The sequence below is a fragment of the Rhinolophus sinicus genome, chromosome 11 (assembly GCF_057876585.1).
Source record: "Rhinolophus sinicus isolate RSI-liver-muscle chromosome 11, RSI-T2T, whole genome shotgun sequence".
Classification (NCBI taxonomy): domain Eukaryota; kingdom Metazoa; phylum Chordata; class Mammalia; order Chiroptera; family Rhinolophidae; genus Rhinolophus; species Rhinolophus sinicus.
Window position 1 is genome coordinate 22,974,124 of NC_142511.1, and position 22,322 is coordinate 22,996,445.

The following is a 22,322-nucleotide window of genomic DNA, read 5'->3' on the forward strand; positions in this document are numbered from 1 at the left end:
AGCAAGAAGCATTCCTGGTGATATACGCCCATAGGCTTTCGGCCCAGGTTTGCTGCTTGCTGAAAGGTAGATAAACTGCTAGAGGGAGAGATACAGGCTGTCTAGATGGGAGACCAACCAAGAGCCCGACTCCGGAGGGAACACGCTTTTGTATTTCAGGGACTGCAGCGGCCAGCATGGGGAAGCAGGTCTGAGAGTGGCCTGGAGAATCTTGCAGAAAAGACTGAGTTTCTCACAAGGGGCAGGAGAGAGTCAGAGCTGGGTCTTGGGCAAGGCAGGACTTGCACGAATTTGAGGGAAAAGGTAGAGGAGATAATGAACAGGGCAAAGAGGGGAAGAACGCAATAAGCCTTCAGTCAAGTGGGCACATGCAGGGGAGAGGCCAAGGTGAGCTGGGAAACTAAAAGCCATTTATCTACCCTGATGCCTTTGAGATAAAGGGGTCTCCCAAACTGCCCGGAGTGGTTAGACAGGTCCCCAAGAAACCAGGAAAGAAATCTTAACCTTTTGTCTAAATACCCCGTTCCTCTTTCCTGTCTGACAAAGCACATACCTGTACACCCTGCCAGCCAGATGGCTTTGTGTTCTCTTTGACCGATTTCCTTCTCTCCTGAGGAAGGTCTAATCCTGGTTCTTCTGACCCTAATTGCACCTTTCTCCATCTTAGCAAGCATGTGGTGGCCTTAGCAAGGCCTCCTTCAAGATCTCTGTCTATGCTAGGAGCCAGGGAGAGAGAGAGAGAGAGAGAGCGAGAGAGAGCGAGAGAGAGCGAGAGAGAGCGAGAGAGAGAGCAGAGAGCACGTGCCTGCGAGAAAGCAAGGGCATGGGAGCAAACACTGGTCCTGCCCTGAGCCAAGGGCTGCTGTCGTCCTCTGCACCCGCTCTGATATCCAAGGCCTTCCACACCCAGTCCCTCCAATGCACGCCCCTATGGAGGCAACCAGACCAGTCCTGACCCTCGGTCTGGGCCAAGCAGTAGGCAGGATTGAGCAGGAATCCTAGATAAAGAAGCACTGCCCAAACTCTCCTCTCCCCATAGCTTCACACTCTCCCCTACTCCCCCACAACAGCTGGCCTGGTGCACTAGCCAGTAACCACTTAAGCTGAAAAGCATTTGTACGGGTATTAGCATTTTAACTGAGACCTGGGGAGGCCCCAAGCAATTAAACTTTAGAAGTTGGTTTCTGGGCTGGTGGAGGTTCTATTTGTTGGGGGGATGGGGAGTCTCTTGAGCTGTCCAGCCCTAGCTAAGTGGTGACTCCCACCTACATACAGGCCACCCCTGTGATATCCCTCCATTTTCACTGAAGTCTGCTTTGCTCTTAACCACAGGAAAGAGTTCTTTATGACATTTTGTCTTGGGGATGGGAGGACTGAGGTTCAGAATTTAAACCTGAAACATTGATAGGACTTACTCCCCCCACCCTACCCTACCTTCACCCCTCAGATCCCAGCAGGAAGCCCCAGAGGCCCAGTTTCCTTCCCAGGAGTGTCAGCTCAGGAATGTGTCCAGGGAGTATAGGGTATAACTTGTACCTTGCAGAGCTGAAGCTGACTATTCATAGAGCAAGAGGCATTTCAAAGTATCTGGTTCTAGAAGCAAATGTCTGGGTTCAAATCTTGGCTAAGCTTCTTAATAGCTGTGTGACCTAGGGCAAGTCCCTTAACTTCTCTGTGCCTCAGCTTCATTATGCATAAAATGGAAATAATAATACTACTCTTCAGGATTGTTGTGAAGATTAAATGAGGTGATACAACTAAGGTACTAAGAACAACGCTTGGCATTGGGTAAATGCTCAATGAAGTTGGTTTATTATTACTATTATCATTTTTCTGAGAACTGGTTTCCTGCTGCAAGACGCTTTCCATTGCCTGTTCAGAGCCCCCTACTGAGTAAGGTGCACCCTGAGGGAGGTGCAAAGCAGATAAGGAAGAGATGGCCCCGTTGGATGTGCACCGGCCGTTTTTACAAAATCTGTACATTGACCTGCCATTCAGAATTACCCTCACTCCCCTTCCTGTTCTTTGCGCTACACATGTTCCTAAAAAGTTCCAGGGAAGGGAGCTTTTGTAAGTCAAAATACTTAAAAAATAAAAACAAAAACAGAAAAACACCTTAACAGATTTCTAATTAATAACTTCTGGGCATATCACCTCACGCCTGTCAGAATGGCCACCATCAGTAAGTCAACAAAGAACAAGTGTTGGCGAGGATGTGGAGAAAAGGGGAACCCTGGTGCGCTGTTGGTGGGATTGGAAATTGGTGCAGTCTCTACGGAAAACGGAGGTTCTGCAAAAAATAAAATTACCATATGACCCAGCAATTCCATTCCAGGGCATTTACCCGAAGAAATCCAAAATACTAATTTGAAAAGTTATGTGCACCCCTGTGTTCATTGTAGTATTGTTTACAATAGCCAAGATATGAAAGCAACGTAGGTGTCAATCGATAGACAAATGGATAAAGAAGATGTGGTACATATACACAATGGAATATTACTTGGCCATAAAAAAGAATGAAATCTTGCCATTTACAACAACATGGATGGCCTAGAGGGTATTATGCTAAGCAAAATAAGTTAGACAGAGATAGACAAATACCATATGATTTCACTTCTATGTGAAATCTAAAACACAAAATAAATGAACAACCGAAACAGAAACAAATTCATAGATACGAGAACAAACTGATGGTTGCCAGATGGGAGGGTGGTGGGGGGATGGATGAAAAAGGTGAAAGGAATTAAGAAGTACAAATTGCCAGTTATAAAAATAGTCACAGCGATATAAAGTATAGCACCAGGAACATCGTCAATAATATTGCAATAATTACATGTAATGCCAGATGGGTACTAGACTTATCGGGGTGATTACTTTGCAAGGTACAGAAATGTCTAATCACTATGTTGTACACCTGAAACTAATATAATAGCATACACCAATGGTAATTGAGAAGTAAATTAAAAAAAACACTCTAGGCAGAATCAGAATGGATCTTGAGCTTCTTAAGATTTTCTGAATCTTACATACATCTAATCCTGTACAAAACCCACAGATACACTAGTGTACACAAGGAGACTTGCTTCTGAAGAGGAGAAGTCTTCTGTTTACAAGATTTGGTAACAGGGATAATCACACCCTAACTGATACTGTTTTGTCAGTTGGGTGACTTAAAGTGGGGCCCATCTATATGACACCAGTGTCCGTCTTCCATTAGCTCTGGAAGCAAGGTGGATGGTGAAACCCACCCTCATGGAGTGAGCCAAACAGTGAGACCCCTTGGTTCAGAACAGCCCCCCAGAGGTTTCTCTGGGATAGCCCCACTGGTTTTGTTCCCAGGCTGGGTGCTTGCTTGAGCCCATGCATCCAGGAAACCACCCACTCTGGAGCTGGACTAGGGCAATCTCCAGCAGCCTTCGGCTTGCGAGCAATGTGTCTCCTGCCTTGGCTCTGTGTTCCCAGCTGCTCTAGGAGAGTGATCCTGCTACCTTTCTGAAGGGCTCCTCAGAGACGGCCCTGTCCAGTTTGAGCCCGACCATGAGGCTCTGCAACAGAATCCAAAAGAGGGGCTTTTGGGGGCTCTGCCCGGCACTCCAGAGCCCCGACCTAAGTAGAGGCCAAGGAGGAGTAGCATGGGGTGAGGGAATGGAGGGGGACCCTGGCACAGGGACAGAGGGTCACCTTACCAAGTTGATACAAGTGAGGACACCCTGTACCTTCCCTACAAGGCCTGAGCTGTTTCAGAGGCAGAAGGGCTCTGCCTCCAGGTTCCAATGAGGGAACCCTGGTCCTTGCAAAGCAGGACCCACCAGCCCTGTGGCCACCTGGGGGAAGGAACAGCCTATGTCAGCTGATCCGGAGCCGATGGTGTGAGCGGAGCCGGCCCCAGAGCGATCTGTCAGCCTCAGCCTGCTCCAGCACCTACCAGAGCACCTGAGGTGAGAATCCCACTCTCCTACCACCTCACCTCCAATTTTGCCCAGGGCAACAGGGGCTAAGGACAAACCTCAGATCTGGTCTGCAGGACGGAGACCCTCCCACCTCTGCAAACTCCATCACCCCTCTCCCAGTGGGGTTTAGGTGGGGGGAGCGGAGTGAGGCCTGGGTTTATCCCCTCACAGGGGTGAGTGAAGGCCAATAAACAATCCAGAAATCACCTTCAGTCTCAGGAGAGAGTTTTCCGAGTAGAGCTGGGGTGTGGGAAGGGGGCAGCCTTTTGGCAATGGGGACACAGCTGGCGGAGATGGGAGGGGTGGTCGCAGTCCCAGCACTGCGGGGACAGAGAAAGAGCCTAGGGAGACGGGAGGGTCGTGCCGCGAGGGCCCAGAACTCACGTCCTCTTGAAGACGCCCCCGAGGACGCTGCCCAGCAGGAGGCAGAGTTGCTGGGAGAAGAAGACCCAGGAGATCTGGGACAGCGAGCTGTGCGTCTGGCAGCGCAGGTCCAGCAGAGTGGGCCCCAGGAAGGCGATGCACAGGCCGAAGCTGAAGAAGACGCTCCAGTAGGTGAGCGTGGGCTGCAGGTTGCGGCGGAGCAGTCCCGACAAGCGGCCGTCGCAGCCCATGGCCCCAGCTGGCGGACGGGCTGGCAGCTGCTGGCTCCTAGCGCGGCGGTGCCCGAACACCGCCTGCCCGCGGGAGGGCCAGCCGGGCCCTGGAGGCCCGCGCCGGGAGGGAGGGGCTGGGAGGGGCCGCCGGGCGAGGGGCCCCGCCTCCAAGCCCGGGGATGGAGGGGGCTCCTCTGCCGCCCGCGGGCAGTGCGTCGGGGCACGAGTCTCCGCTCTTTCCCGCACCCACCAGCTTACCCTCCCCCCGGCTGCCAGAGACTAACCGGGAGCCGCTCTCCACCCCCCATCTTCCTCCCACCCAGCTTGCGGTACCGCCAGCCTTCTTATACAACATCCCCAGGGTCGGAAGGCCCCGAGTGCCCATTTTAGAGCTGGGCAAACTGAGAGCCGGGGCCGTCCTGTGTGTGCACAAATTGGCTGGAGAGCGGGATCTTACAGCACCTCAGGTGGTCTCGGCAGAGCCCGAAGCCTTCGCCAGACACAAGCTGGGCCTGGGCTTTGACGTAGAGGAGGCCTCCAGCCCTCCCCTTGAACCTAGGGGCTTCACAGAGAGACTTCCAGGGTCATACAGCGCCCCCAACTTCCCCCGAAACAGAAGGCAAATTTCCTACATATATATATTTTTTCCCTTGGGAGGGTATTCATGGCTTTCATTAGAACCTCGAAAGGTTCATTGCCCTTCAGATGGAAAACCCTAGAAACTATCCATCTTCTTTACTATAAGCTCTGTGGAAGGGCCTAGAGCTGGTCTTCACTGGCCACATCTCCTCTGCACCTTGGAGAGGTGCAGGAAGAAGGAAAATGTGGGTGCTGGGTCCAGACTCCATCTCTCTCCTTCCTATTTGAGGGAGGGGAGGGGAACAGGAGAGGGTGGTAACCTGGAGAAATCCCAGGAGAAATTTGCAAATAATCCTCTATGAAGAAAAAAGTGTTCTGGGGCAAATTTCGGTTTTGCTGGGAAAAGCCCCAGGGAAGTGGGGTGGGAAGGCGTTAGCCTCCAGACTGGGAGTCCCAGAGGAGCCTGCAAGCTGGCACAGGCTGTCTTTCCCCCACAGGTGATCATGAGGCTGGTGGGTCCTGTGTGGTCCTGTTCCTGAGGGAGCCAGGACACCATTCCTGCCTTGTTCCCTGGGGGTGGAGCAGTAAGGCCTACAGTGTCACCTCTGCACTGGTTTTCTGGTAGTGGCAGGAGCCATTATTCATGCCCTCTTGCCTCCCAGGGGGACCAGGGCTGAAAGGACTGAGGAGGTAGGTGGGTGGGTGCCCCCAGGACACCTTGGCATGAGAGAAGGGCAACCAACTTCTCTTGCAGATGCTGCTCCTATCTCATAGTGCCACCCCAGCAACTGTTCCATCTCCCTAGACTGTGAACACCAGGGAGGGGAGCCCCAAGGTCTCTCTGACTCAGTTGGTCTGTAGGTGATGACAATTACTTATTCAGCAGTGATAATGATGGGCCTGCACAGTATTTGTGATTAAGTAAAAACTTGTCCTCTAGAAAAACAAACAAATCATAACCACAAGCATTTGACTGAGTCCTCTATGCCACTGTCACAGAAGTCCAGAACCGTAGAAGCTCAGAGTTGGAAGGAGCTATCTCTAACTGAGTCCCCTATCCCTACCCCATCATTGCTGATAACTATTTTGTCAGTCCTGTTCTTGACTGATACCTTTTATTGAAGGGAACCCACTTTTTCCCCAGTGGGTCAGCTCTGGTTGTAGGAAGGGTGCTGAACTGACGTGCTCCTCCCTGTGAGCTCCCCTGTGCCACCTACAGGACAAGTCTAATTGCTCTGTGCTGTTAATGACCTTGCCCCAGCACTCGGCTTTTCCAGCCCAAACGCCTGAAATTCTTTTATAATTTCCTTACATGGGGCTCCCAGTTATATCGCCCTACTGGTTCAGCTCCTCTGGCCACAGTGGCAGTGAGGCAGTCCTCAGTATCTGCGGTGCTAGAAGCATTCTACATCTTGGTCTGGCTGGTGGTTACACAGATGTAAACATATGTAAGTGTTCATCAGGCTGTATGCTTATGATTTGAGCCTTTTACTGTCTGTACGTTGTATTTTAATAAAATAGTAAAAAGTAAAAATAAGTAAGCAAAAATAAAGTGAGACAGCCCACTGTGGATGCAACACCCAGCCTGGCTAGAGCCGAAGGCCTCCCTTGTCGCCTCTCCTCTCCGCCCCTTCCCTTCCCTGCATTCCCTTTGCGGGGAGAGGAGGGGCTTGAGCTTTGACAAGCCATAAGGAAACAAGTAATGTAAAGATACATTCTGTTCTAGAGGTGCTTGGAGAGCCTGGAGGGGAGGGATCTCATTTTGCCTGGGAAGGCTTCATGAAAGAGGTGATTCCTGAACTGCGTCTGGAAGGAGGTGTATGTGAAAAGGTTTTGCTTATTCTCTTTCCTTCTCTTTCTCTAGCTCCATTTGCAGCATCTTCACACTGTCCAATTCCTCCAGGAACCTTTCCAAGAAAAATTCTATCCATGTCCCCAACTCCAGCAAGCCCCAGGTTTATCCCTTTGCCCTACTGTCTTCACAGTGTCAGCTATTATATTCCACGGATTGTTAGCTGCCTCTTCCTGCCACCCTGCCTCCCCTGCAGCCAGTAACACTGAGTTGATCAGGGCTGGGACTATATTTACCTGCATTTCTAACTCCCCACCCTACCAAGTGTCCTACCAAATGCCCTGCAGATAGAGTGCTGGATAAATAAAAAGCTGGGGAGCTGAAGTATTTGCATAATACCTTTACAATTTTATTTGGTTTTTTTATTTACACGTCTTATCCCCAAGGGCAGAGGCTGTCCTCTATTTCCTCTGTGCTTTGTATTCAAATCTCTTGCCCTAGCTGGGCACCCTGCGGGTCTTTCTTAAATTTGAAAGATAAAATCTTGGATGCCACCCTAGCCATTCTTCAATTTCCCTCCCTGAAAATTGGAGAAAGTGTTCCCTTTCCCTCAAGCTCTGGAAAGCAGTTTGAGAGCCCCAAATATGGAAAGACTGAATATGGAAAGGCAGAAAGGATCTGTAGGAGTGAAGGGTTCTCAAGCTCTTGCTGACTGATATCTTTTCATTTGCCTTAAAGGTCACCTCCTCAGGACATTTCTTTGGCCTTCCTAGGGTCCCTCCTTGGGACTGCCATTCTAAACCATTGCTACTAATCTGTTCACTGCTGCTCTTCCAAGGCCAGGGCCATGGGTCTGTTCTTCACTGGGAGCAGGAGTTGATCCCTTGGTGAGAGGTGTTTATACTACACTAACTCCCATTTATGCCTGGAAGTTGATAAGCAATAAATCAATGGCACTTATTGAACCATGACAGGTGATCTACATCCTGGAAATACTCAAGAAAGCAAACAATATAATGCAGAGTGAAACACGAGCTATCTACCTTAACCATGATCCTTTTACATGCATCGCAGCTGCCCAAATTCCTGTGTCTAAACCCATCAGGTACGTTTTATTTTATTTTATTTTTTGCTGTTTCTGTTAGAATTGAAAACTTTTAATATAAAAAAGAATGTACAAAGAGAAAAGATCTGATTATTGCCGCCTAGTGGGAAGTCACTGGGACTTGGGGCAGATTTCATGCGTGGTGGGAATCTCTTGTGACAATGGTTCTGCCCTGGATCCCAGGTTCCTCTAGTCTCTGCTTCCCAGACTCTCAGGAGGCCAGGCAGGGGCAGTAAAGTGAAGTCTCTAGTTCAAGGTCATTAAGCACATTCTGCTGTTCCCCAGCCATTCTGGGGCAGGAGGCCACCCCTCACCCACTTCTGGATTTTGTCTTCTCAGCGCCCACATCATTGCCTTGCTGGTCAGCATGTGGAGAGTGGATTGGCACGCTCTGTCCAGGATTGGCATACGGCGGTTGACAGACAGCTTAGTGCCAAGGGCTGCACCCAGGTGAAACACCCTACCCAACATGAATGCAAATAGCAGAGATGGGTGTGTGTACAAAGAGCCTCCTTTCCAAATATCCGGGTGAGCTGAGTTTTCAGCCTGTCTAGAGAGGGAGGGGGGTGGTTACTGCAGGTGACAAGAGGGATGGGAGGGACAGAAGCAGATGACATGGCCCAGAGGCATCTTTAGAGTTAGACCAATGACTGCACACATCCTGGAGAGAATGTGGCATAATACTTGACCTTCAGTTGGTGCTGAATATGTGTTAGTGCTTTAAAGTGCTAGTTGAAGCTAGTTTAACTATGAGAGTTGGAAAGACCATCTGAAAGTATCTAATGCAACCTCCCACTCAGAAACGGATTACATTTACAGCCTGCGTGCCTGCAGGTAGCCACTCAGCCTCAGCTTCAGCATGTCCAGGCTTGGAGTCAGAGACCTGTGAGACCTGTGAAAAGCTGCACCTGACTTTCCTCCACTATAAAATGGGGGGAATAATTGAGAAAATGTAGACAGAATCTGTAACACAGGAGCTGGTACACTGTGTCCCTGGGCCAGCAGCATCAATCAGCACGTCCTGGGAACTTATTCGAAATGCATATTCTCAGTTCTGCCCCAGATCTGCTGAATCAGAACTCTGTGGGGTGTGGCTCAGTAATCTGTTTTAATGAGCCCTCCAGGAGATGCAGCTACAGTTGTTGTTGTTGTTGTTTTTAAACACATGTATATATATTCTTAATTTGGGGGGAATATTGGGGGACAGTGTGCTTCTCCAGGGCCCATCAGCTCCAAGTCTTGTCCTTCAATCTAGTTGTGGAGCGCGCAGCCCAGCTCCAAGTCCAGTCGCCGTTTTCAATCTTTAGTTGCAGGGGGCGCAGCCCACCATCCCATATGGGAATTGAACCGGCAACCTTGTTGTTGAGAGCTCGCGCTCTAACCATCTGAGCCATCCGGCCGCCCCAACAGCTACAGTTTGAGAATCACTGCTCTAGAGCCACAAAGGAAAAAGCCTAATTCCCATTCTACAGGGAGCCATTCACTCTCTGCAGACATTCTTCATGTTCTTCCGAAGTTTCACTGTTCCCACCAGCATCCTCGCCACTTCCCTTAGCCATTCCCTCCTTGTTTACATGTATTCCAGACCCCTGGTCATCCTTATCTGCCTAGATGTCATATTGTCATTGTCAGTGACCTTCTTAAAAAGGGGGCTCCCAGCACCTGACCAGGGCTCCCGAGTGGTCTAAGCCACACACTGTGCAATGCGCTTGCTGCCGTCTCTGTTCTAGAAACGTTGACTGCTATTTATTGAATGCCTACTCTGTGTCAAGCACATGACATAAAATAACTTTTTGTTTCCTTTTTTTTGAGGTTAAACTTACGTACATTAAAGTGCACAAGTCTTAAGTGAACAAATTTAGTTTTCACGTGTGTACACACCCAGGCAACCACCACTGAGATCAAGATACACAACATTTCCAGCACCCACTCCAGACACAGGAATATGCTTGCCCCACATTATGTCTATGAGAGCAGTAGTTCATTATTTTTCATTGCTGTGTAGTATTCCATGACACACACGTACCACAAATTGTTATCCCATCTGCTATTGATGTACATTCAGGTTGTTTCTAGTTTGGAGCTATTAGAAATAAAGCAGCTGTGGACATTCATGCACTTGTCTTTTGGGTAGCTACCCAAATATATGTTTAATTACTATCACCTTGAACTTATGAAAAACTCTGAGGCAAGAAATTATATTCATAGCGGGTTTCATGAGAGATGTACAATTCATCTGTTGAATTAGTGGTTCTCAGGCTAAGCTATATGTTAGAATTACCTCAAAGTTAAAAAAAAAGTCAGACTCTGTGATTGATGGAGTCCTGCATGGGTGTTTTGCAAAAACTCCCCAGGACTCTCTAAAGAGCAGCCAATGTTGGAAACCACTGGTGCTGAGAACCCACATTTTACACCAGACTTGCTAGTACATCCCACACCGTTTAGGCACCTCATGAAAGTGCCTTTATTGAATTATGCTTGGACTTTATGCCTAGCTTGCATGACCCTAGGTTATGTTACTGGAGTTACAGTGGGGATGTCGTGGCCAGTGGGCCCCCTTCACAGGATCATTGTGAAGATTAAAGAGAATGTAGGTAGAAAATATTTACAATACATGGAACTAAGAAAGGACTCATATCCAGAATCTATCAAGAACTCTTAAATAAAATTATAAAAGAGAGACAACCCAATTTTAAAAGTAGTAGAAGACCTGAAGGGCATTTCACAAAATCGGATACGCAAGGGTTACCGGAGAGCGAGCCCTTCTTGGCACGATGTCCAGGTTCTTGGCATCTCGAGCAAAGAACTGGACGAGACACAGAAATGAAGTGGTGAAAGAGCAGTTTACTAGAAGAGATAGTACACTTCAAAGAAATAGAAGCAGACCCGAGCAGTAGAGAATGGCTCAGGGGCCCAAGGTGACACTATTAGGAGAAACAGTACACTCCAAAGAGTTTGGAGCGGGCCAAGAAAAAGGAGAGGTTCAAAAGGCCCTGGCTGGTGAGGACTTGGAGTTTTTATCCCTTTTTCTCTAGAATGGGCTGTTCCTTTGCAGGTGTGGGACCACTTGATTGACACCTGTGATTGACAAGAGGCTATTACCTCATCTTTTTAGACTGCGCAGGTGTGAATGGCCGATTTGATCTAGTTGGGTACTTTGTACCCATTTGTTCTTCATAGGGGTAGATAATTACAATGACAAGGGGAAGTTTTGGACAAAGAGGGGGGGTCTTTTACTATGGGTTACGCAGGAATGCAGAGACCCAATGCCTGTCTCTAACTGCCTGTCTTGTTTTCCCCTTGAGAGATGTGATCCCCATAAAATGTCTCTGGGAAGTTGAGGGACAGGAGGTCTGCTCTTCTGTATCTGCTTCCTGCTGGGCAGGGGCATAGAGCTGTCCCTACCTACTGAGGGATTCATGGAACTCTCGCCCTATCGGATCTCAGATGAGAGGAAGGGGTCTCGGGATCCGCCTGGAAGACCGTGCTGGCTTCTTTGGTTGGGACTGGTGATCTTGCTGGGGTATCCTCTGTATCCCCAAGGACCCAGAATGAGGAAAAACAGATTTTAATTAATAGGTCTGCTAGCTCTATCGAGCCTGTGGCCATTCAACCAGTCATTTAGGGGGTCAGTTGTCCTGGAGCTGGGCACAGAATGGGTTGGAAAGAACCTTAGGCTTCAGTGATTACAGTCAACAAGTATACTAGCCTGTGGGAATATTAAAATCTGTTTGGTTTCTGGGATGGCCAAGAGTTAGGTCTGGAAGGCTTGAGGGTGTTGGGAAGTCACAGGCTTTTAAGTAGTTATCTGAGAGACATTCTGTGATTCAGGCTAGGAGGAATCTTTAGTCTAGGATTCAGAAACTGATTAGAAGAGTAATCAAAGCCCGGGGCTAAGGAGCTAAGAAACTAGGGAAAAGGAGACTTAAATTTTCTATAGTGAGGGAGGCTTAAAGCTTTTGTAGTGAGGGAGCGCTCCCATATCACGAGTGGCCAATAAGCATATGATAAGATACTGAACAGCATTTGTCATGAGGGAAATGCAAATCAAACCACTGAGATACTAGCGTACTCCAACAGTGATTCAAATGAATGTGACTGGCAATGCCAAATGTTGACAAGGATGTGGAGTAACTAGAACTCTGGTAGAAGTGTACACTGGGAAAATCACTTTGGAGAACTATTCGGCAGCACCCGCGAAAGCTAAGCCCATCCTATGACCTATTCACTTCCGGGAGTCTACTCAGCAGGATGAGAGCCTATGTCCACCCACAGACACACCGGGGAGATTTCTACTGGGCATCAGCATCAGAAAAAGCTGTGATTCTCCTGAACCAGTTCATGTTTATCTTAAGGATGCTGGGAATCATGTAATAACACTATTTTCCAAGCTCGTAGTAGCTGCTGGAAAGCTCATGGCCAAAGTCATGGTCTACCTTTATCACCTATATAAAATTTTATGGTATATGTGTTGTGTATTGACTTGAATTCTCTTTATTTTCTGTCCTTTTCTGTTCGCTCTTCTTTGCTTGTTTTTCTCCCCCAAAATAATGCTTAAATTTTTTTTTCAATTACAGTTTGCATACATTATATTAGTTTCGGGTATATACCATAATGATTAGACAATTTATATACCTGGCAAAGTGATTGCCCCGATAAGTCTAGTACTCATCTGACACCATACATAGTGATTGCTATATTGTTGACTATATTCCCTGTGCTGTGCTTTACATCCCTGTGACTGTTTTTATAACTGGCAGTGGCACATTTTAATCCCTTCCCCCTTTCACCATCTCCCAACCCCTTCCCGCCTGGTGACCATCATTTTGTTCTCCATCTATAAGTTTGTTTCTATGTTGTCTGTTTGGGTTTTTGTTGTTGTTTGTTTTTTAGATTCCACATATGAGTGCAATCACATAAGATTTGTCTTTCTCTATCTGACTTATTTCACTTAGCACAATACCGTCTAGGTCCATCCATGTTGCTGCCGATGGCAACATTTCATTCTTTTTTATGGCCGAGTAATATTCCATTGTATATATGGATCACCTCTTCTTTATCCATTCATCTGTCGATGGACACTTACGTTGCAGCCATATCTTGGCTATCGTAAGTAATGCTGCATATATAACACTTTTTCATTATATCATTTTGAGATATAATTCACACACCATAAAATTCACTCTTCAAAAGGCTGTGATTCAGTGTTTTTTAGTAGTCACAAGGTTATGTGACCATCACCACTAACTAATTGCAGGACATTTTCATCACACCAAGAAGAAACTCTATACCCATTAGCAGTCACTCCCCATTGCTCCTCCCCTCAGCCTTTGGCAACCAATGACCTACTTCCTGTCTCTATAGATTTGCCTATTCTGGACATTTCTTGTAAATTGAATCATATAATATGTAGCCTTTTGTGTCTGGCTTCATTCCCTTAGAATAATGTTTTCAAGGTTCATCCATGTTGTAGCGTGTATCAGTACTTCATTCCTTTTATGTCTGAGTACTATTTCATTGTATTCATGAACCACATTTTGTTTATCTGCTCATCAGTTGATGGACTTTTGGGTTTCCACTTTTTGGCTATCATACGTAATGCTGCTATAAACACTCACGTGCAAGTTTTTATGTGAACATATTTTAGTTCTCAGGTATTGTACCTAATGAGTGGATTTGCTAGGTCATACAGTAATTCTGTTTAGCTTTTTGAGAATCTTTTCTCATTAAAAAAGTATTTTTAATCGTACTGTATTGCACGTATCTCTGTAAGCCACTGCAAATCCTTCTTTTTGGAATGAGGCAGAGTATAAATAAATAAATCACAAAGCATTCCCAAGCCATCTGTTTAATAATCTGCACTAGAATTTTGCCAGGATTCTATATTGAGCCACTTGGTCTATAGTTTCCAGAAATACCTTCTGTCTCTGTGAAAATCAGAACATTTTCTCATTTCCAATGTCCTCATTATCTATCTGGGTTGTTTTCCTGCAAGGTAGTTCTAGTGTCTAATTCATCTGAATCTGACCCCCAAACTCATCGGCTGTCACATACTCGGAAGCTCTCACCATCTACCTCTCCTCTATCGGGTTGTGGACTTAAATTTTACATCCAAGTAATTCATGCACGTGGTTAAAAATAAAGTAGAACAGACGCTCCTGCAGTGAACAGTCCTGCCTCATCTCTCCCCACTCTAGTCCTGCTCCTGGGAGGCAATGGCCTCTATCTGTTTTTTCCTCATTCTGGGAGGGACTTCATCTCTCTAAATTATATGCTTATGCTGCTGTTTCTGGATTTCTCCGTTTTCAACATACTCTATTGATTTTTAACCATGAAAGATGAGAATTTGATTTACATAGATCATCTAAAGAACCCTCCCTCACTCTATGCCCAACATGGTTATGTAGCTATTTTCATTCAGTTTCCTCTAAGTAAAATAAATCTGTTGACTATCTTTGTTGCGTTAAGTAACATATGTGCATCTTTATTTCTCATCCCACCAGCTATAGATCATAATTTGACTCACTATTTTGTAGGATAAGGATGTTATCACTCCTACCTTCCCCTTTTGGCTTCCCTTCCCAACTTCTGACTTCCAAACATTTACTTTAAATGTTCAATGTTAATAACATTTATATTCTAATTTTCTAACCATAATTAATCTTCTGTGCTTTGTTTATAGGTTGGTTCTAAAAAGTATAAATCTAATAAACAATGTTGATATTTGTGACAGTGTAAATATTGTTTGTTGCAGAGCCAGCAATGACATTTCTTTTCTTCTTTTTTTAAAGAAAGCACATTCTTTTTTTTTTCAATTTATTTTATTGGGGAACAGTGTGTTTCTCCAGGGCCCATCAGCTCCAAGTCATTGTCCTTCAATCTAGTTGTGGAGGGCGCAGCTCAGCTCCAAGTCCAGCCGCTGTTTTCAATTCTTTAGTTGCAGTGGGTGCAGCCCACCATCCCGTGTGCAGAAATTGAACTGGCAACCTTGTTGTTGAGAGCTCGCGCTCTAACCAACTGAGCCATCTGGCTGCCTGACTTTTTTTTTTTCTTCCAGTTTTTATAGAGTTTCAAATTGACTTTCTTCTCCTTCCCCTTTTTCTTTTCTATATTTGCCATGATCACTTCCCCGAGTTTGTTTCCAACTTTTCAGCATATTGAGTATTCTGATATCCCCCTTTTTTTCCCAGGGACCTCTCACACAGGGCACTCTCCCTTATGCTCTAATTCGGGTGTGTTGCTTTTCTGTCACATAGCTGTCAGCCTGGGACTTCTTCCTTTCACCAATCCCTGGGCTGGTCCCACTGTTTTCTCCTTTCCTCTCTTTTTCCCTCCCTTTGTATTCTTTGTTTATGCTGTTATTTTGCTGATGACATCTTCAAGCAATTTCTTAAGAAGGAGTGTGTGGTATGTAGATTTTCTGAGTCCCTCCTTCTGAAAGTGTCATAACTCCACCCTCATACTTAAATGGTGATTCAGATGGGTATAGAATCCTTGGTTGAAAATTGTTTTTTTTTCACAGAATGTTGAAGGCATCATGAGACTCCTGAGGCCAGTTTGATTCTTATATTTTTATTTATTAATTTAGTTTAATTTAATTTTTTAAAGGAGGGTGCAGCTCACAGTGGCCCGTGTGGGAATTGAACCAGCAACCTTGGTGTTATTAGCACCACGCTCTAACCAACTGAGCTAACCAACCACCCCAATTCTTACATTTTTAGAGGTAACATTTTTTCCCTCTAGAGAAATTTTTAAGATCTTGTCTTTATCATTGCTATTCTAAAATGTCACCATGTGGTGCTTATATGTGGGTCACTTATTCACTCCTTGTGTTGGATTCTTGGTGTCCCCTTTACATTTGAAAATTCTGTCCTTTAGCTTCGGGAATTATTTTGTCTTATTTGAGAAATCTTCCCTTCCATTTTCTCTGTACTCCCCCCCCCCCCGCCCCCAAATATACTATTATCCAGATATCAGACTAATTCTCTAATTCTTTCACCTTCCAAAACCTTTTATTGACATTTTAATTTCCGTAATCCTATCTTTAATTTCCAGTAGCTCACACTTATTTTCTGGTTGCTCCTTCTCATAGCAACCTGTTCTTGTTTAGGGATGTGACACTTCAACTATCCCTGAGGACATATATTAAACTTTTCTTTTGTCTTTGATTTCCTAAATTATTTCTCTTATTCTATATCATTATCCCCACCCTCATTTATTTATCTTTGTCTCTTTTTCATGCTAGAGGCTTTTCTTCAAATGTCTGATAGTCTTTGATTTTTCATATTTAAGAGTGAGGCTGGGCTGGTCAGGTGGCAGATTTCATTTTTGTTTCATTTCATTTGGGCAGGGAATCTGTGTCACATGGAGAACTCTAAGTAATAGACACGGAAGTCCCTTCTTTGGGGTCATTGAGCCCTCCAATTGGGGAGGTGTTGCTTAGGAATTGACTCTTCCATATATTGTTGGCCATTCCTCTTTTCAACCATGGCTGTGCCTCCTGCCTCCTCTACACTGTCCAGCCCCATGGACTCTCGAAGTCCTGAGATAGTTCTGCTGGGATAATAGGCAGCCTTCTCTGTTGCCTCCCACTTTGGGTTCACTCACTGCCCTCCACCTCCTTCATCAGTGACCCCTCGTTTCTCCATTTCCCAGCTTCCATATATTTGTTGAATATGTATCTCTATGGTGGCCTCCCTCCTGTCCTCCTCATCATTAGAATATACTTTTCTTCACTGCTTTATTATCATTTTAGTGGGGCCACAGGAGAAATGACAAACATATGTGGCCAATAGCCTGTCTTTAAAGGGAAGTCTTCAGTTCCCTCTTAATGCGTCTGTTTTACCTTTTTCAGAATGAAGGTTATTCTCCTTGATATAGGAAAATGACCAAATTAAGAGTTTTATCATCATAATAACTATCTACATGTTGGGAAATAGAGGTTCCTGAAGTCCAGGGGCCCTTCCTTCTCTGTTGGCTGCTATTGTTTGGCTATGTCTTCACGTCAGACGCAGCTCATACTCCACCCAGTCACCCTGTCAGAGACCTTTGTACTCTCGCTTTCAAATGCCAGTTTGTCTCTCTGTCCTGTCAATTCTAAGTCCAGCACTTTTCTTGAAGTTACCACTCCAGCTTCATCCACTGTTCCTTTGTCCATTGGTTCTGACCCATCGTTTAGTTCCAAGTGGGTTTCTCTTGCACTCTTGCAGCAGCCTCCTACCTCCCTGCCTACCCACCTCTAATCCAGCCTCCTTACACTCTAAATTCAGACCGGAGTTCATCCCTTATTTACATCAAGAGAAGGATAAGTTGAAGCAATTAGTACCACCTCTCCAGAGGGCTTTTGGGTAATATCCATCAAAATTATAACCGCACCTGCCCTTTAACTTGCAATTGTACTTCTAGGAAGTTATCCCGCAGATAGAGTTGTATTTGTACAAAATGACATATGTACAAAGTTATTTATCACAGCACTTTTATAAAAGCAAGAGTATAGACAACCCAAATGACTATTAGTAGAGACTTGCTAAATAAATTACAATACTTCCATATGATGAAATATTATTTCAACATAAAAAATGACAGAAGTCATTATATATTGATGGGAAATAGCATGTAAGATCTATTAAGTAAAAACTGAAGGATGCAGTAAGTGGTTAACACTTGTGTAACATTTGTGTAAAGGAGGAAACTAATATTTGTTTATCTTCTTGTCTATGCATAAAATTCCTGGACGGTTACGAAATATTCACTGAGTAGGGAGAACTAGATGGGGGGGATGAGTAAAAGGGACATTTTCATATACACTCTTGTATCTTTTGAATTATGGAGCACACAAATGTTCTGTCTAGTAAGAAAAAATAAACAACCATTCTAACAGGTGGGAGGTGGTCTCTCATTGTGGTTTTGAGTTGCATTTCCCTAATAGCTAGTAAAGTTGAGCATTTTTTCATATATCTGTTGGCCGTTTGTATGTCTTTTTGGGAGAAGTGTCTGTTCAGGTCCTCTGCCCATTTTTTAATTGGATTGGTTTTTTTTTGTTATTGTCATTGTTGAGTTATATGAGTTCTTTATATATTTTGGATATTAGCCCCTTATCACAGTTATTGTTTGCAAATATCTTCTCCCATTTTGTTGGTTGCCTCTTTGTTTTGTTGATGGTTTCTTTTGCTATGCAGAAGCTTTTTAGTTTGATATAGTCCCATTTATTTATTTTTGCTTTTACTTCCCTTGCCTTTGAGGTCAAATTCATAAAATCCTCTCTAAGACCAAGGTTCATAAATTTAGTACCTATGTTGTCTTCTATGTATTTTATTGTTTCAGGCCTTATATTTAGGTCTTTGATCCATTTTGAGTTAATTTTTGTGTATAGTGACAAATAGCAGTCTAGTTTCATTCTTTTGCACTTGGCTTTCCATTTCCCAGCACCATTTATTAAAGAGGCTTTCTTTTCTCCGTTGTATGTTTTTGGCTCCTTTGTCAAAACCTATTTGCCCATATATATGTGGGTATTATCAACAAGACAAGTAATAACAAGTGTTGGAGAGGTTGTAGGCGGAAAGGTACCCTCATACATTGCCGGTGTGAATGTAAGTTGGTGCAGCCACTATGAAAAATAATATGGAGGTTCCTCAAAAAATTAAGAATGGAATTACCATATGACCCAGCCTCCCTCTTCTCAGTATCTACCCCTAAAATTTGAAAACATTTATCCATAAAGATATATGTACTCTTATGTTCATTACAGCATTATACACAGCGGCCAAGACATGGAAACAACTGAAGTGTCCTTTGATAGATGATTGGATAAAGAAGATGTGGTAAATATATACACAATGGAATACTATTCTGCCATAAGAAAAGATGAAATACTGCCATTTGTGACAACATGGATGGATCTTGAAAATAACATGCTAAATGAAATAAGTCAGACAGAAAAAGTCAAGAACCATATGACTTCACTCATGTATGGTATATAAACTGAAAGCAACAAATGAACAAAACAAACAAAAACTCAGACATAGACAACAGTTTAGTGGTCACCAAGAGGAAAGAGGGAGGGTAAAGGGAGTCAAATGTATGGTGACAGGAGATTTGACTCTGGGTGGTGAACACACAATGCAGTATACAGATGACGTATTATAAAATTGTACATTTGAAACCTATATAATTTTATTAACTGATGTCACCCCAATAAATTTAATTTAAAAGTGAATTGTATGTACATAAATAAGTAAAATTTAAAACTCTCCCTTTGTATAATCTCAATTTAGATTTTTTAAAAATCACCCATATTACACTAAATTTATTATAAAATAACTTAAATGTTAATTTATATATTCTCTGAATTCAGAACATGTTCTGATATAATCTTTTAATATGACAGATGCATTTTGCTATATTAATATGCCTGTATGTTACATATTGTATTTACCATACATATAGTCTTTTTAAAGGTCTCTTTATAAGAATCTGAAAGGAAAACATCAAAATGTTAACAGTGGTTATTTCTGGGTAGTTGGCATAAGAGTGATTTTAATTTTCTTTTTATCCTTTTCTGTTTCTCCCCCAACTTTTTATGATAAGGATATATTCTTCTAATAATCATGAAAAAGCATGTATGCTGCCCCCTCACCACTGTCCACAGGATCAAGCTCAGTCCTTTCAATGTGCCTGTCAAAGTCCCTGCCTGCATTTCCATCTGCTTCTATCATCTTCCCTGTCCCCAACGGGAGGAGTTTGACCCCTGAACACAGCCTCTTCACTGCTCTTCCATCCTGCAGATATGAGATCCAGCCTTCCCTGTCCAGCTCAAATGTCCCCTCCCAGATAGAATCAGTGGCTCCCTCCTTTGTGTCAAGTAACCACTGTCTCCTCTGGACTGGATTCCTCATGTGTGTGGCCCTTGTCTTACGAGTCATTTACAAGCTCCAGGTGTAACCCAGGCCCTGACTCAAGGTGAGTGCCTGGAACGTGTGTTCCCTCCTTGCTTCCTCCACCTTCTGTGAGATCGAGGTGCTAAGAGGTACTGTTGGCTGCAGTCCTCACTTCACTTCGGTGTCTCCTTTCTGTTTGTCAGTTTCTGGGGTGTTCTTGGTGTTCTGCCAGCCCTGGCAGCAGTCCTTGTTGCCCTTCTGGCAGGGCCCGCTACCTTGCGGTATTCTTCAGGCAGCTGCATCTTCCAAACCAGTGATGGTCCTGGACCAGCCTCAGTGATCCAGTTTGAAAGGAAGGGGCTCTCCCAGGATGGCTGGTCTGCCCAAGGGAGAAGGGGAGGGAGAGGAGATCCTTTCCTTTTGTCTGTTGGAGAAAGTGGGGCTGGGAGATGAGGTGACATTTGCCCCAAGGACTTCCACCCCCACCCCCACCTTCCACCCCCAAGGAGTCTTCCTGTCTGCCCCTGTCCTAAGGGAAATTTGCCAGAAGGGGAGGAGATAGGGGCAGGAGGAGTGATTGAAGCAGGTCCCACCATCCATCTCCCTTTCCTGGGACACTTGAATTTATTCCTTGCCTTTTCACAGACTCCTGTAGAAGAATGGAGCTGTCAGAGAGTCCCACTTCTTCCTAGTTTCTCAGGGTGCAGAGATCCAGTGATTGAAACTGCCTCACCCCCATCTCTCACCAGCCCTGCCCCCGTTCACGCGGAAGCTGCACAACAACGAAATGGCAGAGAAAAGCAGATGTTACATTTCTTTCATGTCCTTCTATGTCCTGGGTTAAGAGACACTCATAGCGACGCTCTCCTCATCTGGCCACTGTTGGTCTCATCCTTATTCTCAAGATTTACCAGGAGGATAAATTTCAGCCTGGGAACGTGGACCCTTCGCTCCATTCGCAGCATCACCTCCAGGTGAGAGCAGCCAGGGCTAACCTGGTAAGGTGGGCACACAGCCCTGGATGGACACAGGCAATTACCTATGAAGTCCAGACTATTAAAAAATCTTCCCATGTTCAAAATCCTTACATCAATAAGCAATATGGCGAATATTTACTGAGTATCTAATATGTGCCAGACATGTTGAGTGATTTCCCTGTGTAAGGAAGTGGACTTTTTTATATCTTTGTTTCACACTCTAGTAACTGAAGCAGAGAGAGGTGAAGCAGGTGACCCAGGGTTGCTTACCTAGTGAACGGACTAGCTAAGCTTTGAACCATCTGGCTCCAGAGCCTGTTCCCTTAACCCTGAGGGTATACTGCCGAGAGAGACCTTCTTCCAGTCCCACTGTACCTCTTTCTTGCTGCTGCTTATAAATTGCAATATTCTTGTGGAGGCCCCCAGTATGCCTGGGGTAGGAACTGCTTTATCCCCACGAGGGAGTTGTTGGTTGGCCTGAGGATGGCCCCTGGGATACCTGAGGTGCAGAGCCTCTAATGAGGGCATGTGGGCCAAGGAAGGATAGAGGTCCTTGGAGTCCTCCGAGGGTGGTGGGAGGAGAGAAGAAACAGTTAGGTCCCCCAGCTCATCAGAGACAACTCCAAGTAAACAAGACAGAGGAACAGTGAGGACAGGTGAGGAAGGGCCCCTGAGCTGACCCCTCAGATCAGAGCCCATGTTTTTGGTGTGACCTAGAGTAAGTTGAGGGGCTTGGGTGTGGATGGTCAGGGGAGTGGAGTGGTAGACAGCCCTCTAGACCTGACCTTCGAGCCTCAGCCTGACCCCTGACCCTCTAAGGGTGCCCAAGGCTACTCCATCAAGTCCAGAGTCATGATTCTGAATTCTAACCACAGCCAACGAGCTCTTGACTCCCCGGCAGAGGGAGTGGGTCTGTGCCAGCGGGATGCAGCTGGGGGCCTCTGTTGGCATTGTCTCAGAACACTGAATAAGGGTCTTCCACCACACAGCTGGTGCTCACCATTCAGCACCTGCTGTGTGCTCACTAGGTCATCACAACCATGTGAAGATGTGGACCAGCTCATCACCACTGGGTCTGTGAGGAATTGAGCTCAGGAAGGTGGTATGTGCCCAGGATCGCAGTGGCCAAGCCGGGATTCAAGCCCTGAGTTCCACACACCGAGCGCAGCACTCATCCAAAGCTGCACCCCAGGGATTCCTGCCGACACTGTAGCTTTGTTCTGGAGCCTCAGGAGTTCCTTTCCTTCCAGACCCTTTGGGTACTTCTTCACAAACCTCTATTTGCTTCAAAATTGCCTGGGGAGCATATTTAAAACGCAGATCCCTGGAGTTCATCCCTAGAGATTCTAACCATGGACATCTGGGGTGGGGCCCAGGCCCCTCCTGCATTCTTAACCCCAAATAATTCCGAAGCAGGAGGTTTCTGATGCACCCGCACTGCGAAATC

General features: G+C 45.4%; 1 protein-coding gene and 1 long non-coding RNA gene across 13 annotated transcripts in view; one reads left to right on the forward strand and one right to left on the reverse strand.

Moving 5' to 3' along the window:
- SLC60A1 (solute carrier family 60 member 1) overlaps positions 1-4,828 on the reverse strand; it is a 28,820-nt gene extending 23,992 nt beyond the window's left edge. Inside the window, exon 1 of one of the 3 annotated variants that reach the window (XM_019752491.3) lies at positions 4,335-4,821. In XM_019752491.3, coding sequence (XP_019608050.1) covers positions 4,335-4,564 — 230 coding nt within the window. In that variant the 5' untranslated portion in view covers positions 4,565-4,821. Of the gene's footprint in view, positions 1-4,334 lie in introns of all 3 variants that reach the window. The other 2 variants (XM_019752490.3, XM_019752493.3) reach the window with 2 other exon arrangements.
- On the forward strand, positions 3,458-22,168 carry LOC109458653 (uncharacterized). Of its 10 annotated transcripts, none has more exons than XR_016022771.1 (8): positions 4,368-4,505; positions 7,656-7,804; positions 7,892-8,022; positions 8,362-8,550; positions 18,770-18,842; positions 19,609-19,980; positions 20,544-20,872; positions 21,865-22,168. It is a non-coding gene; the product is annotated as an uncharacterized LOC109458653 (long non-coding RNA). The 10 variants fall into 10 exon arrangements; XR_016022769.1 differs by lacking the exon at positions 21,865-22,168 and adding an exon at positions 6,451-6,573 and having other exon boundaries at positions 4,408-4,505; positions 20,544-21,619; XR_016022770.1 differs by lacking the exons at positions 4,368-4,505; positions 21,865-22,168 and adding an exon at positions 3,458-3,938 and having other exon boundaries at positions 20,544-21,619.
- Positions 22,169-22,322: the final 154 nt, after the last annotated feature.